Source organism: Tyto alba, unplaced genomic scaffold (assembly GCF_018691265.1).
Source record: "Tyto alba isolate M040663 unplaced genomic scaffold, T.alba_DEE_v4.0 Super-Scaffold_8, whole genome shotgun sequence".
Classification (NCBI taxonomy): domain Eukaryota; kingdom Metazoa; phylum Chordata; class Aves; order Strigiformes; family Tytonidae; genus Tyto; species Tyto alba.
The window spans coordinates 11,860,927-11,884,665 of record NW_024881329.1 but is presented as its reverse complement, the minus strand read 5'-3'; the positions used below and the strand labels follow the sequence as shown (position 1 = coordinate 11,884,665).

At 36.5% G+C, this 23,739-nt stretch overlaps 1 protein-coding gene across 2 annotated transcripts in view; it reads left to right on the top strand.

Annotated features, from left to right (window-relative positions):
• Positions 1-23,739, top strand: part of HIPK3 (homeodomain interacting protein kinase 3) — a 77,005-nt gene extending 53,266 nt beyond the window's left edge. For both annotated transcript variants that reach the window (XM_042785207.1, XM_042785208.1), the window contains 13 exons: positions 2,602-2,721; positions 4,589-4,675; positions 5,535-5,719; positions 6,497-6,656; positions 7,060-7,183; positions 10,680-10,801; positions 10,971-11,095; positions 11,204-11,365; positions 12,316-12,612; positions 13,478-13,618; positions 17,433-17,668; positions 17,950-18,077; positions 19,711-23,739. In XM_042785207.1, the coding sequence (XP_042641141.1) occupies positions 2,602-2,721; positions 4,589-4,675; positions 5,535-5,719; positions 6,497-6,656; positions 7,060-7,183; positions 10,680-10,801; positions 10,971-11,095; positions 11,204-11,365; positions 12,316-12,612; positions 13,478-13,618; positions 17,433-17,668; positions 17,950-18,077; positions 19,711-20,187 (2,364 nt within the window). In that variant the 3' untranslated portion in view covers positions 20,188-23,739. The remainder of the gene's footprint in view (positions 1-2,601; positions 2,722-4,588; positions 4,676-5,534; positions 5,720-6,496; positions 6,657-7,059; positions 7,184-10,679; positions 10,802-10,970; positions 11,096-11,203; positions 11,366-12,315; positions 12,613-13,477; positions 13,619-17,432; positions 17,669-17,949; positions 18,078-19,710) is intronic.

Below are 23,739 nucleotides of genomic sequence, written 5' to 3'. Positions count from 1 at the left end.
TGGAACGTGGCTTTGGACCACATCTTCAGTCACTTATGATGAAGTAGGGGTCTGAGTGGTAGAAAATGCTGCCTGTGTCCTGATTCTTTCCACAAATTAACTTGTGCTTTGTCATGATGGCAGCAGCCCAGACAGTTAATTAATGTGTGCCAACAGGCTTATGTAGCTGTGAGCCTGTGACTTTTGTACAGAGAGCAGTAACAGTGTAAAGCTCAGTCTCATGATTATGAGGATGTTTTTTCACAATAATAGAGTCTCATTTGCAAAGACCTTTTCCCAGCTGCACTGCAGCCATCTTGTGTACGAAACCCAGGCAAATGAAGGTATGGTGCACGGAGTGCCTACCTTTGTAGTGCTCTCTGGCTCATCTTTTCCCACTTTTGTAGAGGCAGGTCCTTATGACAGTGTATTCCTGTCACTTGTTTCTTGACCTTGTAGGCCCAGGGCCAACATGGCTCAGTCTCTAGATCCTACTGGATACAGCACTGTCAGCAACGACAGCCACCTTCCAAGATGCTGTAATTCATGCAAATGACTACATGGATCAGGGGTTAATCTTGTTGCTTGTAAGATTTTCTGCTTGCTTTACAAGTCAATACTGATTTTAAAAGATGTTCAGTTAAAGACAGACCTATCATTCAAGTTTGCTGGAAGCATGAATTAATAAGTTATGTAGCAACTTGTCTAATCCTCATGTTGGAGAAGAGTGGTGGAAGAGGAGCTGTAGCCTCCTCTGCACCACCAGGAATTACCTTCAGTCAGGCTTGTCATTGTTCACAAGCAGTTCTGCAAAACTTGCTTCAGAGAAATTTGATTCAGGGTTTTCCTCAGTGTACATGAGTGTAGTACTTGTAGGAGATAGCTCCCAAGGAAATTCCTTTCCCCCTGCTATGTGGTGTGTGTCACCAAGTAAATGAACAGCCAAGGGCTTTGTTCTGTGTTTCCCCCTGTCCCCCTGGTATGTGGCAACCAACATGCTAGCCCTTGAAAGGAAGCTCTTGGTTGTTATATTAATTTGTGATATTAAGCAGTAACATCTGTACTTCTCAGTGGAAAATAGCCGTGTCTCTGAAATTTAATACTCATTAAAAACAGACACAGGTGCTTAACTGCTAAATTTTTGAATTAATGCATTGTATTTTCCCCCCTAATTTCTAAGACTTCGTAATATGCTTAGAAAACAACTAAATGATCTAGAAACATTTCTGATCAGTGTGGGGTTCTCTTTATTCCCTGATGTAAGGAATTATGGAGGATACCAAATACTGAAAATTAGCAGCATTGCATCTAGTTCCTCCCCACTTTGGTCTGTCACTTATTTTTCAGCAGAAGCCTCGTAGGTACCTTGCCTCTCTACTGCCCTTCAGTTTCTCTCCTCTCAGGTGCTTCTAGCTCTTACATCCTCTGTCTTCCATTGAATTCATCTTCTCATCTCCCAGTTTCTAGTTTGGTGTATTTTACTTCTCTCTCCTTTTTATTTTTTTCCTTTCTTCCATTCTCTCTTATTTCCTGGCTGCTCCACCTTTTCCAGGGGCTGGCCCATGCCAGCAGCCCCTCTGTGGAGCCGTGTGGCATGGGACTCTGCCCAACACCCTTCAGCCCTTGCTCCTCTCAGACCTCCAGCCCTGGCTGCTGGAATCTGTACTCCTTCCATCATGACCTACAACAAGCTCAATTTTCAATTATTACCGATTATTATTCCAACTTGTATTTCTTGAAGGTGTGTGGTTTGGTTTTTTTTTTTTTTTTTTTTTTTAATTTTTAAAGTATTACTTCAGGGATAACTCCCCCCATATAGAATGAGTTAACATTGTATGCACAGTAGTTAAAACGCATTATAATGTGTTTTTTCAACAGATTTCTGTTGAAGCCTTGAATCTTCACTAGTTTAGCTAATACTTTAATCATCAACTATAAGAAAGGTAATGCAGAATGCATAGTAAATCATCTTCTAAAATAAATGCATGTTGATCATTTCAGTGGAAAAGAGCATCTGACCATTTCAGGTATAAAGCTAGCCTATTCCCATCGCATTCAGTATCAGATTTTCTCAGACAAGGACAGTGTGTTTTCCTGGATGCCTAGAGGTTATACATACACTCCCTTTCCAAGTGGAACAATTACTTGAAATGCAGGTGTGTCAGGCATGTAAAAGACTGATACACTGGAAACAGCAAGTGGGAAGGATTTTTATCTAGTTATATAACGAGAGTATGCAAAAAAAAAAAAAAAATCAAAATTCTGTATGCAAGCAAAGCACTCCTACTAATTTTCTTGTTTAGAATGCAAATATTACATTTAAGACTTGAGTGGGTTGAGGAGGTAATGACAGCCACTCTCCCCAGCTCCTCATTTCTGTGACCAAACTTTAAAAGCTTGCTTATATAGGTCACTTCAGAGGTTTGTTTATGTATGGCTTTCTCTGAGAGACAGAGGGAGCAGTATCAAGCATTCAGTGTTAGGTTTCTCCCCTCTGTAAGATGTAGTTGTTGAACTATGGTGCTCTGAGGATGGTTCATTTTGACAAGTTTTTAGCTGTGGATCAGATTTTGAAAATCAGAGGTAAATTATCTCCCATGCCTGTTTTTTTCTTTTCCTCAGATTCGTTACATTTCACAGACTCAAGGTTTGCCGGGAGAGCAGTTGTTAAGCATGGGAACAAAAACTGCAAGATTTTTCTGTAGAGAAATGGACACACCATATTCTAGTTGGAGATTAAAGGTAACCAGCATAATGTAGTAGAAAACAGCATATTACTCTGTGAGCAGAGAGGTCAAGATTCACTACAATACTGTTACCTCCCTTCTGCATCTCTTGTGTTTTTTATCAGTCCCTGCTCTGTATCCCTTCTATTTTTCCCGTTCCCCCAAACCAGCGCTCCTAGCTCATGCCCACGTTTCCTCCCGCTGCCCGGCCCAGCAGCAGGTCCGGTGCTGCTGCAAGTCTGTGCGGCCGCCAGCGCACACCTGCCGGGTGGGGAATTCAATTTAAGCCTCGTATCTCCAGATTTTTTGTTTGTTTGTTTGCTTGCTTGTTTTTTCCTTGCTTGGTTACTGCTTTTCATTTCACTTTAAAGAATTTGTCTCTGAGACCCAAACTGTGCTCTCAAAATTTTTTCAAAACTGACTTCAGGATCAGAAGCTCCTAGGAGAAAAAGGAGATCAAGCAACAACATGACTGTGTACAGCTTATTTCCTTCAGATCTCTTGATAAAACTGTCTTTGTTGGCTGACAGCTGCAATATAGAGAAAGTGATGACATTTAAAAAAAATGTGCTTTTATGGTCTGCAAACCTTGCTTTTCTCAAGGCAACATTATTGCACTCTGGCCATAAGCAGAGCTTTAACTTCCCATGCAAATATATATACATTTTTAAAATTTTATTTGATTTTAAAATGTATTGCTTCATGGTGCAGCTTCACCGAGTTTACAGGGGACTTGGGAAGTCAGGAAACAGTTACAGTTGACATAAAAATTCTGCAGTAACAAACAGCTGACGAGCTCAAAGCACAAGTTGTGTAACTCTCCACAGTAACTTGGTAAATCCCCAGCGCGCGTTGTGCCGAGCGGCTGGGGCCGGTGCTGCCTTGCCATAATGCTGCAGGGTCAGGTTATGTAAGGATTCTCCAATTACACCGTCCTGATTATTCCAGTATTCTGGTTTTTCAGGTGGTTGATCATTAGGTGACAGTTTACATCTGGCTTCTCTGTATCAGAGAACCTAAACAAGTTCTTGATGCAAACAGCCCTCCCGATTTTCAGAAGCTGTTACTTTGCGGAGGTTAATTCTCTTGCATCAGGCTAAATACTATTTTTTGGGAAAAAAGGAGTTTTGATATGGACTATTGGTCATTACTCAGTTTTTGTCAAAGTTAATTTTGGAAATTTTTCTGTAATCTCTATGTTAAATTTTTTTTTCCCTGCAGTCCTGCCTTGCCCCTTGCAATACCAGTCGACTAATGCTGTCTGTGTTGAAGGAGAAAAATTGTAACAGAAAGTGGTATTCCAGCTCATAAATCACTGATGGGTGATTGCATTCATTCTCTAGGATTAAATTGTTTCATACTTCAGTATTTAAAATATTTATACCAACTGTTGTGAATATATGGGAAATAAAAGTATAAAAATAACAAAAGAAAAGAGAAAGCAAAGAGGAGTTGGACAGAGGCTGCTTGGTTTTTGTTTTATTTTCTTACAGTGATACAATGTTGCTGCTGTTTGGAGTTAAAGGTCTGATTTTGAGGAAATGGGTAGAATAAAAGTAACAGAAAACCTGTAATATATAAAAATAAAAACACACAAGAGTTTAATCAAACAACTTTTTGCCAGACTTTCAGCACTTCCTGTATGATTTACACACCATCTGTTGTAATCCAGTACTGTGATCAGTCAGATGTGAAATTTAGTAGTTTTTTTATTTTGATTTAAAAAATGAAAGTGATCATCAAAACAGCATACAAACGCAGAAATGAATATTCTTTTTTTTTTTAAACAGGTTTTTTAGGTCAATAAATATGTAAGTTACTTTGTAGTTATAAATTACCTTTTTTGTCAACTTCTAAACTCAACTTTCCTTTTCTTTTTTGAGACATTGGAAGAGCACGAAGCAGAGACAGGTATGAAGTCTAAAGAGGCCAGGAAGTATATTTTTAACAGTTTGGATGATATAGTGCATGTGAGTATTTAAAGCATTTTTCCTTTGCAAAAGGAAGGTGTGGGAATGAATGGTGATTTTAAAACATTTTACTAGTTTTGAAATAAGCACCTTTTAGAATATTATTTATTGGGTATCAGCCACATCCATTCTTCTCTGTATATGATGCTTTGAAGAAAATGTCTAGCAGTGTCAGCTCTTTGGGCTTTTTATGAAGATCTTCCTTTGTCATTGCTTGTGTTAAACAATGGTACTTCTTGTGGTGGGGGAAACCTTTAATTTTATGTATAATGTATACTGTTGTTTCTATCTTATCTGCCATTCTGAATAAAAAAAGAATGTATATGGATCCTGCTATCTTAACTGTACAATTTCCAGTATAATTCTGCTATCTTAACAAAATATCAGTATTGTTTATGTATTTATTTATAAAAAAAAAAAAAAACACATAAGTTTTCTCATTGTTTATTTAGCTTTATAACTCTCTGGTCATTAACAAAAGGAAATCTTTCATTCTCTTCCATATCCTGAAAAGAGAATCCAGCCTTTCTGCGAGACTGGCATTGATACATGCTTGAAATTGTTTTTTTTGAAGATTACCTCTGTAGATTAAGTGAGACCATATAAAGACCTTTATCCTTACTACTTAAGTTCCAAGTCCCTGACTGGAATAGAGCCTTCAGGGTGTTTTAGCTGGGGAGGGTGCAAGGCGAGTAGCATGTGTGCAGAAAAAAGCCAACTGTACTGGGATAAGCTAGCAAATTCACCGTGCCCCACATAATAAAATCATTGAATATTAGTATTTTATAGCAGAAAACAGTAACAGAAAATGTTAAACTAATGTGCATGTCTTTTATGTGACTTTTTTGTTCAATGCCAGGTGAACATGGTGATGGATTTGGAAGGAAGTGACCTGTTGGCAGAGAAGGCAGATAGGAGGGCATTTGTCAGTCTGTTGAAGAAAATGTTGCTTATTGATGCTGATTTAAGAATCACTCCAGCTGAGACCCTGAACCATTCTTTTGTTACTATGAAGCACCTCCTTGATTTTCCTCATAGCAACCAGTATGTAACACATAAAAATTATTTTTTTAAATCTCCGTTTTAGTGATTCATTTGTATAATAGTGTTGTTTCTTTGCTATTGGAGAGAAAAATCTTTCGGCATTTTTGTAACATCTTAGAGAATTCTTTCAAGTGCTTGCAGTATTGGATAAGTCTACTTGGTCAAGAAAATTGCTTTTTTTTTCTGAAAAGTAACATTTAAAGCAATAGATTTCTAAACTACCACTTTTATGCCTGGCTGTTAAAATTCCAACACTGCAGAAACTTGGGCTGGGTTTTTGTAACACGAAGAGCCTTAGTCCCTGTCAGTCACTGAGAGCTAGGGTAAGCATTTTCTCTTGAGATGAACATCTCAGATACCTTCTCTTATGCACTGGTTAATGTGGAAGATACTGAAAGTTTTCTTGCAGTTCTGGAATTGTGTATTTCACTGTGGATTTCCTAAAGTGCAAGAATTTCACTGAAATAAAGAGCTTTCCATCCATTTAGTTTACTGTCCATCCTGCTGGTATGCAGTTGTGAGAAAATGGCGTTAGATGCAAGGAGCAGGAAATAGAGTGTTTTTCTTGATTTTAAAATATACGTTACAGAGGCTTGACATGAACATAGTTATAGCAGTATTTCTTTTTTTCTACCTCTGGGTATGATGCCATTTTATGAAATTGGTAAATGTTGACTTTGAACTATTTTTTTTTTTTTTACTTGTTCTGTGGAATTGTTTTATAAATTTAACAACATGAAATTCTAATTACAGCAACTTATTTTCTGGTTTTGATAGAGTGAAGTCCTGTTTTCATATCATGGATATTTGCAAATGCAGATCAAATTTGTATGACTTAAGTAATCGCAATAAAACATCACTGATGAGACCAGTTGCCTCAGGCAGTGCGGCTAATCTAACTGCGAGCTTTACCAAGATTGGTCCAGTAAGAAGTCAGGTAAAAACAATAGTGTGGTTTTTTTTTTTTTTTTTTTTTTTGTGTGTGTGGTTTGTTTTTTTAAATTATAAATTCACTTAATGCAGTTTCTATAAATAGTTTCATAATTGTAAAAAGTATATCTGTTAAGTGGCAAAATCTTCTGTCTTTTGCTTTCATTTTTTCCTAGTGTTTTCTTAAACCGTTTAGCATTCAGACCATTTCAAAATGAGGTCACAAACTGGGGTTGCTGTAGCAAAGCAGCGCTGTATTGTAGTGCCCTCCTGTGGCCAAAGGGGATCCCTTCCTGTGAAGTGTGAAGTGGTGTTTCATTTGTTGTTTATTATATAAGCTGGTGGGACAAGAGTGTGGGAGATTTAGATTCACAGTTATAATGTTGCCTGTGTTGAATCTGTTCCCACAGGCATTAGCTGCATCTGCCCATTCAGTTTTGCACCGAGGGATACCGCTGCAGGCAGGGACTGCTCAGTTTGGTTGCAGTGATGTTTTCCAACAGGCATTGATTATATGTCCTCCAACTATTCAAGGTATGTTTATTTGTAATTGCTAGTTTCTAAAATGTGTTACTGTCTGTCTGTCTGTTAGCAGTATTTTGAGTTTTCCATCATATCCACTTAGCTATATATTTAAAATAACTTTATTATGTCATTAAAAAAATAGCATGTGAGTCAGTTTCAGATGCTTTGCACCTATCTGAAAGAAATAGCAAATCAGCATGTGCAGAAAATTATTTAAGCAATCCAGAGCCCATCTTCATATATCACACACACATATATATGTATACACGTATACATATTTTGGATAAAATAAAGGGATACAATGTGAAAGTTGAAACAAGACAGGAGGGTATTCCGAAATAAAATTTGAGAGGAAACAAGAAAGGTAAAGGGAATATCAGTGTTATGGATTTCTTGGTAGTGCATTTTTTTCTTTCTTTTTTGGTGGTTGTGTGTGTTGGGGGCTTTTTATTTGGTGATTTGGTTGTAGGTTGGGGTTTTTAGTTTTTGGGGGTTTTGGTTTGGTTTTGTCTTGGTTTGTTGTTGTGTTGGTTTTGTTTTGCTTTGTTTTCTTTCCTCCCCCCAGCTACATCCCTAGGATATCCTAGTGATAAGAAAATATAACAGCTCTGAGAAATCTGTCTGGATAATAAAGTTGGGGTTTTTTACTGGACTTCCAAGTGAATGATTAAGAAAACATATGGAAACTTAGGCCTCTTTTAAGGATGTAGCTTCTCTATGTAAACAGTGTCACGTTTACTGTCCTATGGTTATGATCGACCAGGACATCTAGATAGAACTGCTGCAGCTTTCTGATGGCTGAAAAACACATGACTAAATCTTTGAGAATTTTTATTGCATTGTGCTGTGAGGAGGAAAGGGCAGCTTGGCTGAGCACTCCTGTATTATTAATTATTGATTTAAGCATGAAATGTTGTACTTATTGAAAGAAATAATTGGCTGGGGGTTCAATTCCTGGAAACATCTGAAAGACTACAAGGTGGAAATGCTAGCCCAAAAGTATTTCTGCTGTGTAGAATGTGACCAAATAAGCATATGCATCTCAAGAAGGACCCATGGTAATGCAGTTGACCTCTGTTTCCCTAAAAAACTGTCTTTGCATCATGCATTTGTAGGTCTTATTTTTTAGAGGAGTCTTTAAAACCTCATTTAGATCTCAGAATATATCAAGCAAAATTTGCTTTTTTCCTGTTTACAATGGGCTGATCAAAGAGGAGCTAATGAAAAGCTACCTTTCTTATCCTAGTAATAGTCACTTATGGAGCAGGAAAGGTAGTTTATATTGTTTTCTTATTAGATTAGCTTGATTATAGTCTTCATCTCCAAAGATGACATTTATCTGTCTTGCTGATGTTCAGCTTCATGTTGAGATCAGATCTTGAAATGATGTAGTTTATAGAAAGGAGGTTTTTTTAAGAATTACTTCCAAACTCCTCCTTAGTTCTCCCTCTGCATTTTGAAGTTCTAGAAATTGCACTAGATGTACTTTGAAAAAGAACCCAAAACACTTTTATCCTAATCTTAGAGCTCAGGAAGTCTTTATGTCTTTATCTAAAGACAGATACAGCAGACTTTATCAGTAATGTTATTTGTGGCTGCTGTACCTGTCTTGGGTTTCAGAAACTCGTGGAAGCTGCAAGTATTCATTGTACAGAGTGTCAAAGGCTCTAAGAGCTAAATGCATAGCTTCATAAAGATTTCCTTCTGAGCGCTTACTATGGCCAAGTAATTTCTTATTTAAATTGTAGATAAGCTTTACACAATGACATATTCCATACTTACAAAACCCTTCTGTTTTCATTATACCCAGATGAATATAGTGACTATTTATCACTTTAGAAGAGAAGGCTCCAGGGAGACAAGCAGTAACTGTTTTAAACTGCAAGAGGGGAGATTTAGATTAGATAGAAGGAAGAAATTCTTCCCTGTGAGGGTGGTGAGGCGCTGGCCCAGGGTGCCCAGAGCAGCTGTGGCTGCCCCCTCCCTGGAAGGGTTCAAGGCCAGGTTGGACGGGGCTGGGAGCAACCTGGGCTGGGGGAAGGGGGCCCTGCCCGGGGCAGGGGGTTGGAACTAGTTGATCTTTAAGGTCCTTTCCAAAGCAAGCCATTTTATGATAACAGAAAAGAAAACAGTACAGACAAATACTTTATCTGTGGTCTGTATACTGTATTCTTACTGTGATGACAAATCTCCAAATTCAAGTTCTGCTACAGCTTGAATGAAGGGAATATATTGTTTTCATCACATAGGTGATGAGTTGCTGGCACAGAGGGAAAGGGATATTAATGGTATCTGGCACTGCTTCAAGGTTTCCCTGCTTGGCTGCTCTGTCAAATATCTGAAGTGCTAAAGCTCGCTACTCTGGCAGAGTTAAGATGTTGCTGTTCTAGATGGCTGTGTGTAAAATATTAGTCACCACCATTTCAAAATTAAAAGTTTTGACTGCATGGTTATGACTTAGTGTTGTGTTATGACATGAGAGATTCTGTCAGATGAAGATTTTCTTCCATCCTTTATTATAAAAATTTTAAAAAAGCACCCCACACTTAATGTTTAGTTTAGTAGTTCTTTAGTAGCTACTTCCGAACACCCATTGCTTAGTCTTTGACTAAAGCACAAGACACAAAGTGCAGTCAGAAGATTAAATTAGTATATTTGCCTAGCCAGTATTTTCTTCTAACATAGCTGTGCTGTTGCAATATCTGTTGAAAAAAAAATTACTGTTTCATTTTAGTTTAACATTATTATGTCAAAAATTATTGTTAGTAGTAAATACTGCAGTCTTGTTATATGTCTGTTCGTTTCCTGTGACAATAATGAAATTTATACAGAGCATGACATGCATCTTTTCCCTATTATGCTCTTGTGGTAATATTCCTACAGTGCTATGGTTTGCATTATTTTGATGAAGGCAGGAATAAGATTATTCCTCTACATTCTACCGCAAATATTTGATGGCATACACTGAAATTTTACATTGTTTCCCACAAAAGAGGTGGTAACAAATAGGGGCATTATGCATGTGGCATTGCCAGCTATAAAAGCTACAAGGAATGGGTTTCAGCTAGCTGGAAATACAGACAGAGCATGAGATGTGCAGGAGTCGTGAGAAGCTTTGAAATTCAGTTCTCCTTACTTTTGTCTGCTTCCTTTCAAATATTTTTAATGTAATTTGTGATAAGGAGTAAGTGCTTAGCTCTGCAGAACTTTCCGTCAAAGTTGTTCAGCTTTCTAGTAGTCTGTTTCCTAATAGTAGCTATTGGCAGTTCTTTCTGGAAATTACAGCATCAAATGTTTGTGCAGATAAGTAACGGCATAAAAATCTTTTAGGTGTTGATGTATTTGGCTTGAAAGTCTAAATTATGTAATTAGAACATAAACACATCAAGAAAAAATAGTAAAATGCTATAAAATTATGCTTTATGTTTGCATTTTGCTTAGAAAATATATGCAAGAAGACTGGTGTTTTGCTTAAAGCTTGGGTATGCGCTTTTCTCCCTGATAGGAATTCCTACAAACCATAGCAAACCCACCAGTTTTTCCCTGAGGGTGGATAATGCCGTTCCGTTGATGACCCAAGCCCACACAATTCAGCCACTACAGATTCGAGCAGGAATCCTTTCTCAGGTTGGCTTACTTTAAAGTAAAAATCTTACTTGTTTTATTATTAGTTAGTAAATATCTTTGCCCTGTACAGTTCTACTGCAGTCCCTTTTCTGTTTTGTGCTGAACTACAAGAAGTTAATGTAAATTCAGCCGTTCCCTGTGTCATGAAATTTCCTCTGCTTCACAACAGACGTGGTCGAATCAGACCCAGCAAATACTGGTTCCTGCATGGCAGCAAGTAGCACCAGTGGCAGCTCCTGCCACATCTCTGACCTCTGATCCTGTGGCTGGCCCACAGAGGCTTGGAGACTGGGGGTAAGTCCACCTATTTTTGTGCGATACCTTAATGGCTTTGATTTGACAAAGTCTATGGATGCTGATGCAAATGACTTGCAATTTAAAACTTCCTTTACTTTTCCTCAGGAAGTTGATTACCCAGGGCACCCATTACAATTCAATGATACCGCAGCCTCTTTTAACACATCAGATAACCTTGTCTGCCCCTCAGCCAATTAGTGTGGGCATTGCACATGTTGTCTGGCCTCAGCCTGCAGCTACCAAGAGGAACAAACTGTGTCTGAACAGGTTGGTAGAATATTTCTAACATTCAGAGATAGTGTATCTGTAGTTGCTGTTCAGTGGGCAGGGGAATAGCCTGTAAAAGTGTCATATTTTTTAGTGACAATTGTACTTAAATGGTCTTTTAGGAAAATTTGTCCTTTCTGCCCTAAGTTTTCAGTGTGTTTTGTTAATACAGACTAGATGAAACAAATATGTGCAGTAATAAGAGGTTTTAGTTCCTGTTGATTAGTATGTGTCTATCACGGTAGCAAAGTTTTCTTTATAGACTTTGGGAAAGGTGTAAGAATATACTGAGGTAACTCTGAGATATTCCTAAGTTTATGTGCATGAGGATATATCAGGCTTAGACAACTAAAAGTAAAGAGATACTACATAACAGGGTTGCAGTATGCCTTACAGTCATCTTCAGAATAGTCTTTCTTTCACTGGTAAACAAAAATACTTCACCTGTTTGCTGAAGAAAATATGCCCCACTGCCATACAAAGTATTTGCAAAGACGTGGGACGCTCAATAAAGGAGAAAGCATGGGTTACAAAGGGGCAGTGTCAGCAGTCCTGTGTTACACAAGGATTTCATCTGGTGGCTACCAGCTTTTGTTTTCAGGGAGAATCTTTGCAGAAAACCTGACCAGGTTTTGTTTGCTTGTTTTTCACTCCAATGGGATTTTTGTTTCTTTTTTCCTTTATAAGAAAATAGGATTTTCAATGTATTGTATTTGATACTGTTGAAAATTTCAGTCTTTAATACTATGTAGTTCGGATTTATTTTATTAATGACTGAAATCATCTACGTATTTATGACTGTGTTTACTGTTTTATGTTTTTCTTTGTATTAGTTTAGAAAATTTGTGTTTTAGCCTACATTGCTTGCTTTGTTTTTGTTGAAAATGGTATAATTTTCAGGTCCATTGGTAGAGATTCACTAAATATCAAATGGTGTGTTTTCTTCACAGGAGCAATGTGTTACAAAATACCAATATCCAAAATTCAGCCTTTATATCTCCAAAGGTACTTAACCTGAAGGCTGTAAAGAGAATAAGTTGTATAGAAGCACAGGACAATCATAACTCAGAAGGACAGGAGAGTAACTGTTGTGAAGCATCGATCAGGCTGGACCCTGATTCATCTCTTTCAACCAAACAGCGCCAGGCTATCTTCATTGCCGGTTCCCCCAGCCCAGCAGTCAGCGTGATCACCATCAGCAGTGACACAGATGAAGATGACATAGGACGAACGCATTCACTGAGAGAGTAAGAACTGATGTTTACTTTTATTAAGCTGTTACTTAAATATAGCTGTCTTGGCATAGCTTCTGTGTTTAACGAGTCTGAGTGTAAAAAAGATGAACAGTGCACTTCTAATCAAGTTTCACTAAGAAGTTAACTCTGCAGCAGGATATTATTTGAAAGTGAAAAATACTTTCAGAAGTCTACCTAATTAATTAATATGTGTTAGACATTTTCAAAGCCAGACTACTTTTATGTCCAGCATACTTTTTTTTCCTTAATACTGTCATATTTATTTGTTGAAGATTAGTCTTCTGGATTTCTGTAATCAGTGTTACCATTCTAGCAGTAGCATCCAGTAGATAATATTACATACATAAGGGTAGAAAATACCTCTCTAACAGTATGAAGAGGTATGCATTTGGGTATAAATGCAGATGCTGAGTATGGTCTACCAGAGGAGTTTTCTTTCACAAAGCTACCAAAGAAGCATGTATCATTTTAAATGTGGGCTTAAAAGTTTAATGTACGTTAGACTTTATTTTTACTTATAATGATTCTGAACTGAAGGAACTTGTATTTTAGATCTAAACTTTGTCATTTGTTTCAAGGCTCTGAACTGTTGTATTAAAGTTTTTTATTTACTTGTTTTAATATTGATTCGATAAAAAAATTCATTTAATAGGTTTCAAAAAATGCATGTTTAGTCTAGAATTTCAAAAAGAACACTGAAAATGTTTGCAATCTGTTTTCGATGTAAAAGAAACAATGGTCTAAGTGACCATTTCTAATTTTGACCCCTTTTAATTCCATAATTACACCTAAGTCAGTGACGTATGGAAAGAACACGAGAGATGGTATGTTTGCTTTCTTTCTTTTTGTGTGCTAGGTGTAAAGGTAGCCTTGACTGCGAAGCCTGCCAGAACACCCTGAACATTGACCGCGTGTGTTCTCTCAGCAGTCCTGATAGCACTCTGAGTACTAGCTCCTCGGGACAGTCTAGTCCATCTCCTTGCAAGCGATCCAACAGGTAAAAAGTTGTGCTCCTTTCAATAAAAAGAAAGATCCTAGTATACAGCAGTGTCAGTTTATACTAAAAAATGCAAAAGTTTTGTTATGTTATGCCTTCTAAGTAGCTAACTGTTGTATATAAAGAGTAATTTATTGGCCTACAGTTGCACAGCATAGATTATTCTTTCAGTATTCCTAACAAATGCATCTTGCTACATTGGAAGTTTTCAGAATACTGAATGAATGGTGTTTACACTGAAAATATAAGCATATTGCATGGAACTTCATTTAGAACAAAAATCTTCTATGATTGCAAAATTAAGTAAACCAAAGTGATATGTGACAGATTTGAAGTTACTATAACATCTTTAATTTTTACACCTTCTTGTTCTCCCATTGTGTATCTTGCATTGTAATCTTTAATTACATCAATGCCCTTTTTTATTCTACCAAACATAAGCTTCGTTTTTGTGAACACTCTTCATATGAGGAGCTTTTAAATATTTTTATCTTCACTGCTTGATGTCTATTTAAGCCTTCATTTTTGCACATTGTTTAAAATTTACTCTTAGAAAAGCATTCACTGGAACTCTGAAAATGAATGACATTTTTGCTACAGTACCCGAGAGCTTAACACTAAAGCATCTAACTGTGTCACAGTCGTAAGACATGGACTTGTGACACAGTCAGAAGATCCCCCTGACTTGAGATGTTCTGGTTGGGGCTTTTCCTCTTATTTTGATCCCTCCCCTTCCAGAGGTAGCGTGTTGATAGTTGTAGCTATGAGTACTTGGCAGTTCTACAAATCAGATTCCTAGATATGAATTTGGGGACCAAGAAACATTTGGAATATATAGTTGCTGGTATTGGTTAAAAGTTTGGATTAATAGGATTTACCCAATATCCCACAGAAATTCTGTGACCTAGGGATACAATTCATTTTTTTCAAACAACCTGTGGCTGCCATAAGCATGACCAATTTTAAAATTTTTATTCTGCAGTTCACTTCCTATTTTCTGTAGAATAACTTTCTATATAGAAAAGAGTGATTCAGACTTGGAGCAGTTTCGTTTTGCAAAATGAATAAGATTGGAGTCTTGATGAAAAAAAAGTTAGTTTAAAATAACTAAAGAGTCTATCACAGCATGTATTGACAAGGAAATGGAACTCAGTCTGTATAGGCAATTTTATATGTTTTAAATTTTGGACAGCCTGACTTAATGATGCTTTTAAATGGATCATTTACATATATAAATTATTCTGTTTATGTAAACATAATCTTCTCCCCTCAAAAAATAAGAGGGGAGAGGCAAAAATAAAAAAAGACCTGTGTGTGGACAGATTCAACATCCATTTGTTATTCTGTAAGGCCTGAAATCTTTGGGTTCAGTGAACAGATCTTTCAGTGTTGGACACTGAATACCCTGGAAGGTGTAATGGGTTGTTATTCTTTGTACTGTCCAGGCCTGGGAAGCCTCTAAGGAGGTGACATGTGTAGTCTGATGCATGCTAGGACTAGGGAAAAGTTTTAAATTTACTCAGGATGAAGTTTTGTGTTATGTTTAATCCAGACACAGAGGTTTTTGAGTGGATTAGTTTTCTATTTGGCTATTAAACTGATCCAACTCATTCTGTGGATACAACTGCTAGATCCAACAACAAAAGTATAGTAGTGGAGAACATGGATAGATTTTTTTTTTTTTTTTTTTTTTTTTTTTTTTTTTTTAGGGTGACTTGATGTAGAAGATAATCCCAGACAAATTTCTGCCATTTCTGGGACTCTGGCAACTTTTCATTTTAATATCTCCAGAGTTATATAGATGGACTAGACCAGGTATATTACCCTGGTCTTGTTTTCAAGCATTCGTAAATTCTGACTGTAAAACAAGAGAATAACAGAAAGCATTTGAAGAATTTCCATTCAGATGGTTAAATTTTAGTAAAGATTTTGGTAACAAGACATGTCTTACACTGTGAGGTGTCAGGTAGTCTTACTGGTTGATCATTAACATTGTCAGTCCTGCTTATGATAGCTTTTAACATCAAAACATTCAAAGCTTCAGACAAGTAGTTTTTTTTATGAAAACCTGCCTGATTTTAGTGTTTTCTTTGAATTGCAAGAAACTGACCTGTAATTCAGTTCCCCTCTGTAATTCAATCGTATATCAATAGCAGAGGAGTGTGTCAGATTCTGGTTTCATTACAGTAAGTCATATAATTAGTAACTTGAATCAAAAGTTAAGAACACAGAAATATAATTAACTTCTCAGTAGTTGTCACAGTATTAGTATTTGTTACTTAAAAAACTATTCAGAATTACCTACCTCTGTTGACTAAGACTTCAGATTTTTGTGCTGGCCCTCATAATGTCAAAGTACTTTTAAAAAAAAAATTAAACTTCAGAAATGGTTTTAGTTATATTGTCTTAATTTAATCACCTGTTACATTAGCTATAACATCACTAGAGGATTTGACCATATATTTAGGGGTTAGTAAATTCACTGTTGTTACTTGCATGTTTTAAGTTAAGCATGTATTCCACCAATTTTTAATATAAACTGGGGTTTTCATGTTTTTCCAGTTTATAGAAATTCTTAATTCTCATGCCTGTCTTCTCTAACTGGGAACTTTGTTAGCATCTACACTTACTTATTGATTGCCCCATACCATTCATTTTAGCTCCGTTAAGTGAAAGATGTCTCTTGCTAGCTATATAATCCATACCTGGCACAGTCCCATCTGAGGACTAGTTAAATTTCTTTTTTTGTTGTTGTTAGTGATGAGTCTGTGATGTACCTTTTGCTTGCGTAATACATAATACATAAATGAGCTTAATATATTTTCTGGCAATATACCTCATCATGACTTAGTTTCCTTTCCCAGGTTGCTTACTACTTGCTGCCTAAAAGATATTTGATCCTGGTTCACTCTTTGGACTGTGGTCTAGCTTCTGGCAGCTGGCATTTACCATCTTCTTAGCCCTTTTTTTTTCTGATGCAAGCACAGAGCTTCAATAAATGTTAGCCAAGGCTACTGTTATGAGTTGGTTTCTCTACCTCCTTCCCCTTCCAGCTGCTTTGGTAAAAGCACCACTTGACCAGCATGGATTTCAGACCACCAGTGCCAAAATAGCTGCTGTGTAAATAGAGGGTTACGTTTGTCTCCTTAATCTAAATCTGTTTAAAAGAGTCTATCAGTCACACATGGGCAGTGCTTTCTGGAGGAGATTCAGAGACACCTAATTTTTCAGTCGATAAGGTCTAGTGTAGGTGCTGGGGTTGATATGCAGATGAGAGGGAGCTGCATGCCACTGTGCAGATTGCTTCCTCAGTGTGCTCTGTCCCATCCTGGCACTCACAGGCCCCAGGGATGGCTTTTTGCAGGCACCAGGATATGGCTGATTTCTACAAGGAAATTAGATCAGTATGTTCTCTTTTGCTAGTGTAATAACCATCAGGAGACCTTAATGTTTTGATTCAAGAAGAAACTAAATAATCTTCAACCCTTTATTTGGCCTAAAAATCTAAATTTCAGGTGGATTATAAGTACAAGATTATTTTAAAAATGAATTAGAAAGTGAATGCAAGTTGGGTTACATGTCTAAGTCTTTATGTAGAAGTTCTCTCCTTTCTCTGAACCTTGCAAATTATGGGTAGAATGAATTTGAATATTGAGCTGCCATCTGAATGTCTGTGCTTGTATAATTCAAATGAAACTTTTATATCCACCTTTGAGTAGTTTCACTTCCATAAATTGTATATGATATTTTAATAAAATGCATCTATAATGTGAAAATGTATTTGTTTTAATGCAATACTTTTATTTTTTGATAGTATGTCAGATGATGAACAGGAAAGTGGGTGTGATACAGTGGATGGTTCTCCAACTTCAGACTCTTCAGAACATGACAGTCCATTTGTAGAAAATAGCTTTGTAGCTAATACCAATAAAAATAAGGAAGCAAGAGCCTCGGTTAATCCTGAAACCAAATCAGCTGTTTGCACAGTAGTGGTACCACCAATGAGACTTGAAAACAGACTACATCTTGATGAACAGATGGTGAATACAGGTAGGTTAGTTCAGGTGTTTTTTTTTTTTTTTCTACACTAGTAGTAAGAACAGAAATTTTACTATCTATTCAGTAGCCATACATATGAAGATTCTGACCTACTTAGGTATCTGCTAATCTGTAAGAAACACTTATAAATTGTGTTGTTTTCTAAGACTTTAGTTAGTGTATTATTTTATTATTTCTCCCTTTATGCTGAAGTAAATGAATCTTTGTCTAACTTTTGTTAGAAGAGGATAGTGACAACAAAACCATAACTTTGTTCATTTATATCTTGGAAGATGCTACGTGCCAGCCACTGAAAAAGGGTCGGTCTGTCCTGGGAAGAATAAACCAGTCTTCTATTGTAGGAAACCGTCAGCAAAAACTGACGTCAGCATTCCATCAGCAACATATAAACTTCAGTCAGGTATGTGCACTTACTAGCATCTAAAAAGTATTTTTTCTGCCTTGAGGTTCCAAACATGCTGAATGCTAACAATTTCAATTGCTGTAAATGGCATCTGCAGGTTTCCAACAGCCTGACTGCATAAGTGTTAAAAACTTGAAAAATGGTTTTCAACTTACTGGGCAAGTCATAAGTATTTTTTACTTTTGGTCATTTTCTTAAAGCAGCTGACTTCATTTTAGAAAATGATAGAAAAGCCATACCTGGAAAATTATCAATGCCTACACAAAATCAAAGCACAAGACAAAATGAAAATTGTGTCAGCATATTTTTTTTCCTACACCCAAATGTTAAAATGCTCATAGCGTGCAGTTAAAAACTGGGGCTGTATTCAGTCTTGTTCTGTTAGTGTGCATTAAAATGCTTGTAGTTTGAGTATCCAGAGATGGGGTAGAGCTTAGCAAACCCAACTGTTTCTTACCTTGCTGCCAGGTAATGAAGCTGTGGGAGGAATAAGTTGTGACTGTAGTTCAATCTAAAGTTGGAAGATGCCCAAAGCTAATGTAAAAGCTACTTTTATTGTTACCTAACAACATAGTAAATGTGTCAGCTGTGGCCGAGAACTGAAGTTGACATACGACATCAAATTTAAGCCCCTTTTAATTAATTAATTTTGAGCTATAGCTGCACTGAGCTTTTTGTTAGGTATCTGGAGCTACGTTTAATATAAGAGCAGTACCTATTTGTATAAGTCTTGAAGAGTAACTGTGAGTATTAAATTGTAAGTTAAATACTAAGTGCAAGCATGCTATATGTAGATAAGAGGATTTACCAATAATGACTTGAATAGTTGATATTGAAAGAAACATTTGGATGAATGGCACCATCTCCCCTTCTGCATGATTATGCAGAAGGATTGGTTTAATTAATTCTAAGCTAACCTTAATGTGATCAGCACAGTATTAATTTTTAATCTCTTCAATGACTGCAGCTCCTCAGCCTCTTGGCAGAAAGTGTAGAACGTTATTTTCATTACAGAAATTTATGTTGATCCTTCCTCCTTTGCTAGATGCCCTGTGTAGTTTGAAGTCTGCATCACTTAATGGGAGTAACTGATTTTTAGTCTTTCTTCTTGTAACTGTTAATGATTGTCACATCTTCCTGTGATCATAGCTCTAGACTTCTGTTTGCCTAGTTGTTTCAGATATTTTCAATCCGTTTATTATTTTTTCTGCTCTCCTCTAAAATTTCTCTCCTATTTGTCCTCTTTGTGCCTCATTATGGTGCCCAAACTGAATGCAGCACTTCCAATTGATGCCAAGCCAGTGCTGAGTAGAGTGGAATAAGCACCTTGCTCATGTGATACATGGTATTTCTGTTAAAACAGCCCAGCATGGCATTTTATCTTTTTTTTTTTTTTTTGCAAGAGCATTAAAATAACTTGTGTTCTGTTTACCATCTCTTATTGTCAGATCTCCTGTCTGTGCTACTATCTAAATAGCTGATTATTTTTTTTTGTTTAAGCATTTAATTATTCCTGTCTCTATATTTCTCTTGACTTTTAAGTTAACTAGTTTTAGTGCATTATTCCATTTTTCAAACTCTCTTTATGCTTCAAAATAATTAAGACCTGCCCATTTCTCTGTGCGGACAGGTTCAGCACTTTGGATCTGGGCCGCAGGAATGGAACGGAAACTATGCTCATCGGAGGCAGCAGGCTTACATCCCAGCCAGCGTTGCCGGTCACACTTTCTCCCTTCCGCAAGGAAGTCCAAATCACACTACCGTGCACGCACATCTCTCTGGAAGTACCCACCTTGGAGGACAGCCTGCCATCCTTCCGTACCCGTCGTCGGCACCCCTGAGTACCGCTGCACCTGTTGCTCACCTCCTTGCCTCGCCATGTTCCTCAAGACCCTTGTTACAACATCCAACATACAATATATCTCATCCCAGTGGTATAGTACACCAAGTTCCAGTTGGCATAAATCCCCGTCTCTTACCTTCCCCAACCATTCATCAGACTCAATACAAACCAATTTTCCCACTGCATTCGTACATTGCAGCATCACCTGCTTACACAGGATTTCCATTGAGTCCAACAAAACTCAGCCAGTATCCATTTATGTGACAACTCAAATACAGTATATTGAGGAAGCTCAATGAAACAGAAGTTTGGTTTAAGAAGAAACATGGTATTTATTAAATATTAGCCATGGCACAACAGGAAAATTATTTTTTTGAATCATGTAGACTTGGGTGCAATTTAAACAACTCTGAGCTTTAAAAAAACTCACTTTTAATGTGTTTTGCACATTTGGTATAACTTGTCTTTGGTCACGTTATCTTCTTATATAGTAACTTCAGACAGGTGACTTATGGGAGCAGAAATCTGGTTTTGCTCCTGCTATTTTTTATAAAATTGCCTTCTAACTAGTGCAAGACACGTCTACATTTGGGAAGCCATTCAGTGTACAGAACTAGAGCAACAGATGCACATGTGTCAGCAGTACAGTGTAGAAGTAACTTGTTTGTATTGCGTATCTTGGTGTTTAAATGTTGAGTCACTTATCTAAAAGTTGAGCTGTTGTTCTTCACATTGCATGTGTCTCTTGCATGGGCAAAAAAAAAAAGCCTAAACATTGCTCTTAAATGTTGTTGTCCTAATAATCTCAGCTGCATTGTAAACTGTTCCCACACATAGTGCCTTAAATATTTGAGGTTGTTAATGTTATTACTTATATATAAATGTTGAGGACTGCAGCACTTAAAAATTCAGATCTGCTGATTTTTTGATAGCGTAATGCTCATTTTGGGTTTTGTGTGGTATGATTTTAGTATTGGGTGTGTTTTTCTTATCGAGAAGGCAGCATGTTTTGCTGTAGCTGAATTTTGCTGTCTTTTTTTCCCCCAGAATGATCTAGCTTCAAGACAAGACTTTAGTAGTGCTTAAGAAAAGTTGATTCAGTAGCTATTGAGTAGTGACACACAGCACAGTATTTCATACTGGTAAATGGAACTGCAATACAACCTAAGTAGTTTATTTTCAAAGTGTTTGTCTAATTGGATATAATAAAATGTTTAGAGGTGCGGTAGGCATGACTGACTAGCTAATGAAAGAAAAGCCAAGTGCTCATTGATCCATGGATGTGGTTTCATCTTAGCTTGAGCAAACCATGCAGTATTTAATAACTAGTAGCAGAATATTTACTATTGAAGCTTGAAAAGATGTGAGTTCTTTGTGTGCAATCTTTCATTTATGCATGGGAGAGATTTTAGTCTTTTTACATTATAGTATTTGTTTTAGCCTGTTGTGTGTGTTTGCTTATTTAATACATTCCGTCAGGGACATAAATTACATGCTTTTTGCATTATTTTTTTCCTTAGGAAGTGTGTCTTTTTGTTTTTTGTTTTGTTCAAATGAAGTTGCTTTTGCAGCACCAAAGACTTAATCATCCATTTCCTATAAAAGGTAGCTACTTTTTCATAGACCTCAAGTATACTGTAGTGTAGAGATGGGATTTATGGAAGGTATTAAGCTGAGGCTGTGTTTTAGCTTATGGGCAAGTAATAAATTGTATCATTTATCTTGAATGTATCATAGATAAGCTGCTATATAATGATTGCCACTTCAGATAGCTGTGAAATTAGGTGATTAACTAGTTCTTTCTTAGCCTTCTAATTTCTGTACAAGTCTAATTACATGAAATAGAAGCCGGGTTTTGGGTTGGTTTTTTTTTTTTTTTTGTTTTTTTTGTTTTTTTTTTTGTTTTTTTTTTTTTTTTTAATTTTGTTTTCATGTTTGAAGTGTCGTAACTACTATACTGTAAATGATGGAAGATGATTGCATATGTTTTTTGGGGGTGTGTTATTTGCATCAGTATTTTATCTCCATTAACTTTGAGCTCATCACTGCATATAAGTGGATGTATTGATGTAACTTAATTTTTTTATGTTTTCATATTGGCATTGTGTAGACACTTAAGAAGCTGCATCTTGCAGGCTTGACTTAACTTTTTTTTAAAACAAAATCTGGAATACAATCCTTGCAATGTTGACTGGAATAAGAGTGCAAAGCATTTGAGTTTAACTCTGTCAATAAGCTAATAACTGGTAATCTTTTTCTTTACTCCACTAACACAAGCAGTGTTTTATTTAATGAATGTCTGAATGAAATAAATGTGCCTACGTTTGATTTCTTTTTTAAGTAATAACTAAAATACAACAGTATTAGATCATAAAAAAATAATTAAAATACCAGCAGTTCATTTTTAATCACACTGAAAATTAAGAAACCTAACTTTTCCCAAAAGTTTCAGTGTTTTTAGTGATCAACTCTATGCATTTTGTACAAGTCTGTCTATATAAAATATACATTAGAAACTAGGACTATCCTGATGAATTTGAAATCTTATCAACACATATATATAGGGAGTCAAGAAAATGCTCAAATTGGATATCCACCTTGCCACTTCAAACTTGTGCTGTATGGTCCAGCAGATAGTTTCCTATTCACTCCCTTGTGTTGGGAAGCGATGGTTTTTTGGTGCCTACTCCATTGCAGGCAATGGACACACCAAGAATCACCAATGCAAATGGAGGAAATGAATTTTTTATTGTGATAACAAACAAATACTGCATTTTTTTTTCTGGGGCCATGGGGATCTTCATTGGTCTAATGTATTTACTGTACTTTCTTTTTACTGTGCTTAAGGTTTTAAGCTAACGTGCTTGATAAATTGACACAATTATCTGTATATCACAACAGTATCCTATCATATGCAGGAAGAAGTTGCTGTAAATGCGCCCCAAATTAGATCTGCTGCTCTTTTTATGTGTTGTAATTCTAGAAATGTCTGTATTTCAAAGAACGAAATATTTGGGATCCTGCCACAGCTTAAATTCAATATACTGGGTGACTTTTCCCCTATCCTGCGATACACTGTTGAGAGAATGGACTCTTGTCACTGCAAGTGTCCGGGGCCCATCTGCAGAAAAAAAAAAAAAAAGCATTTAAGGCAAGGGCCTTTTCTGTGAAAAAAGTCATCCTCTGAGAAGCATTTATACATGTTACTGTTTTAATGCCTTTTTTTAAATAAAACACTGCATGACTATAGAATTGCATATCTGCATATTACTTTAATTTGCAAGATTTTATATTAATGTGTTCAGTTTTTAACTTTACTTCAGGGTGTTTTATTGGTCAAATATGCTACTGTATTAACTTTTTTTTTGGTTTAATTTTAAAATTTTCTGGTTTTACTGCTAATTAACTTGGTTTGTGTTAAGTAAAAGTTAAATCACACTGCAAGCTGTAGGAAGACTTGTTCTAGAAATACCCAGTGATAAAGACTTGATTTTGAACTGTTACTGTTTAACAATTCGTAGACTTGTGGCTTTTTTTTGCTTTGGATTTCTATGCTACACTAGTTCGCCATGTAGCAATTGCACTGTGCAATATTACAATATGAGGACTGGGAAAATTTTTTATGGATGTAATGTCTCTTACAGTTTGCGATAGTATTTCTTTCTAGTTCTCAGTGATTTAAATGTGACCAAGCCTTCTGTACTTTGTCACAAAAAGCGGGTTTTCCAGGTGACTATTTTGGTGAGTGTCAAAATAAGAATTTATGGTGTATTACTGTCGAGATTCACTTTGAATTAAAATATATATTGCAGCAGA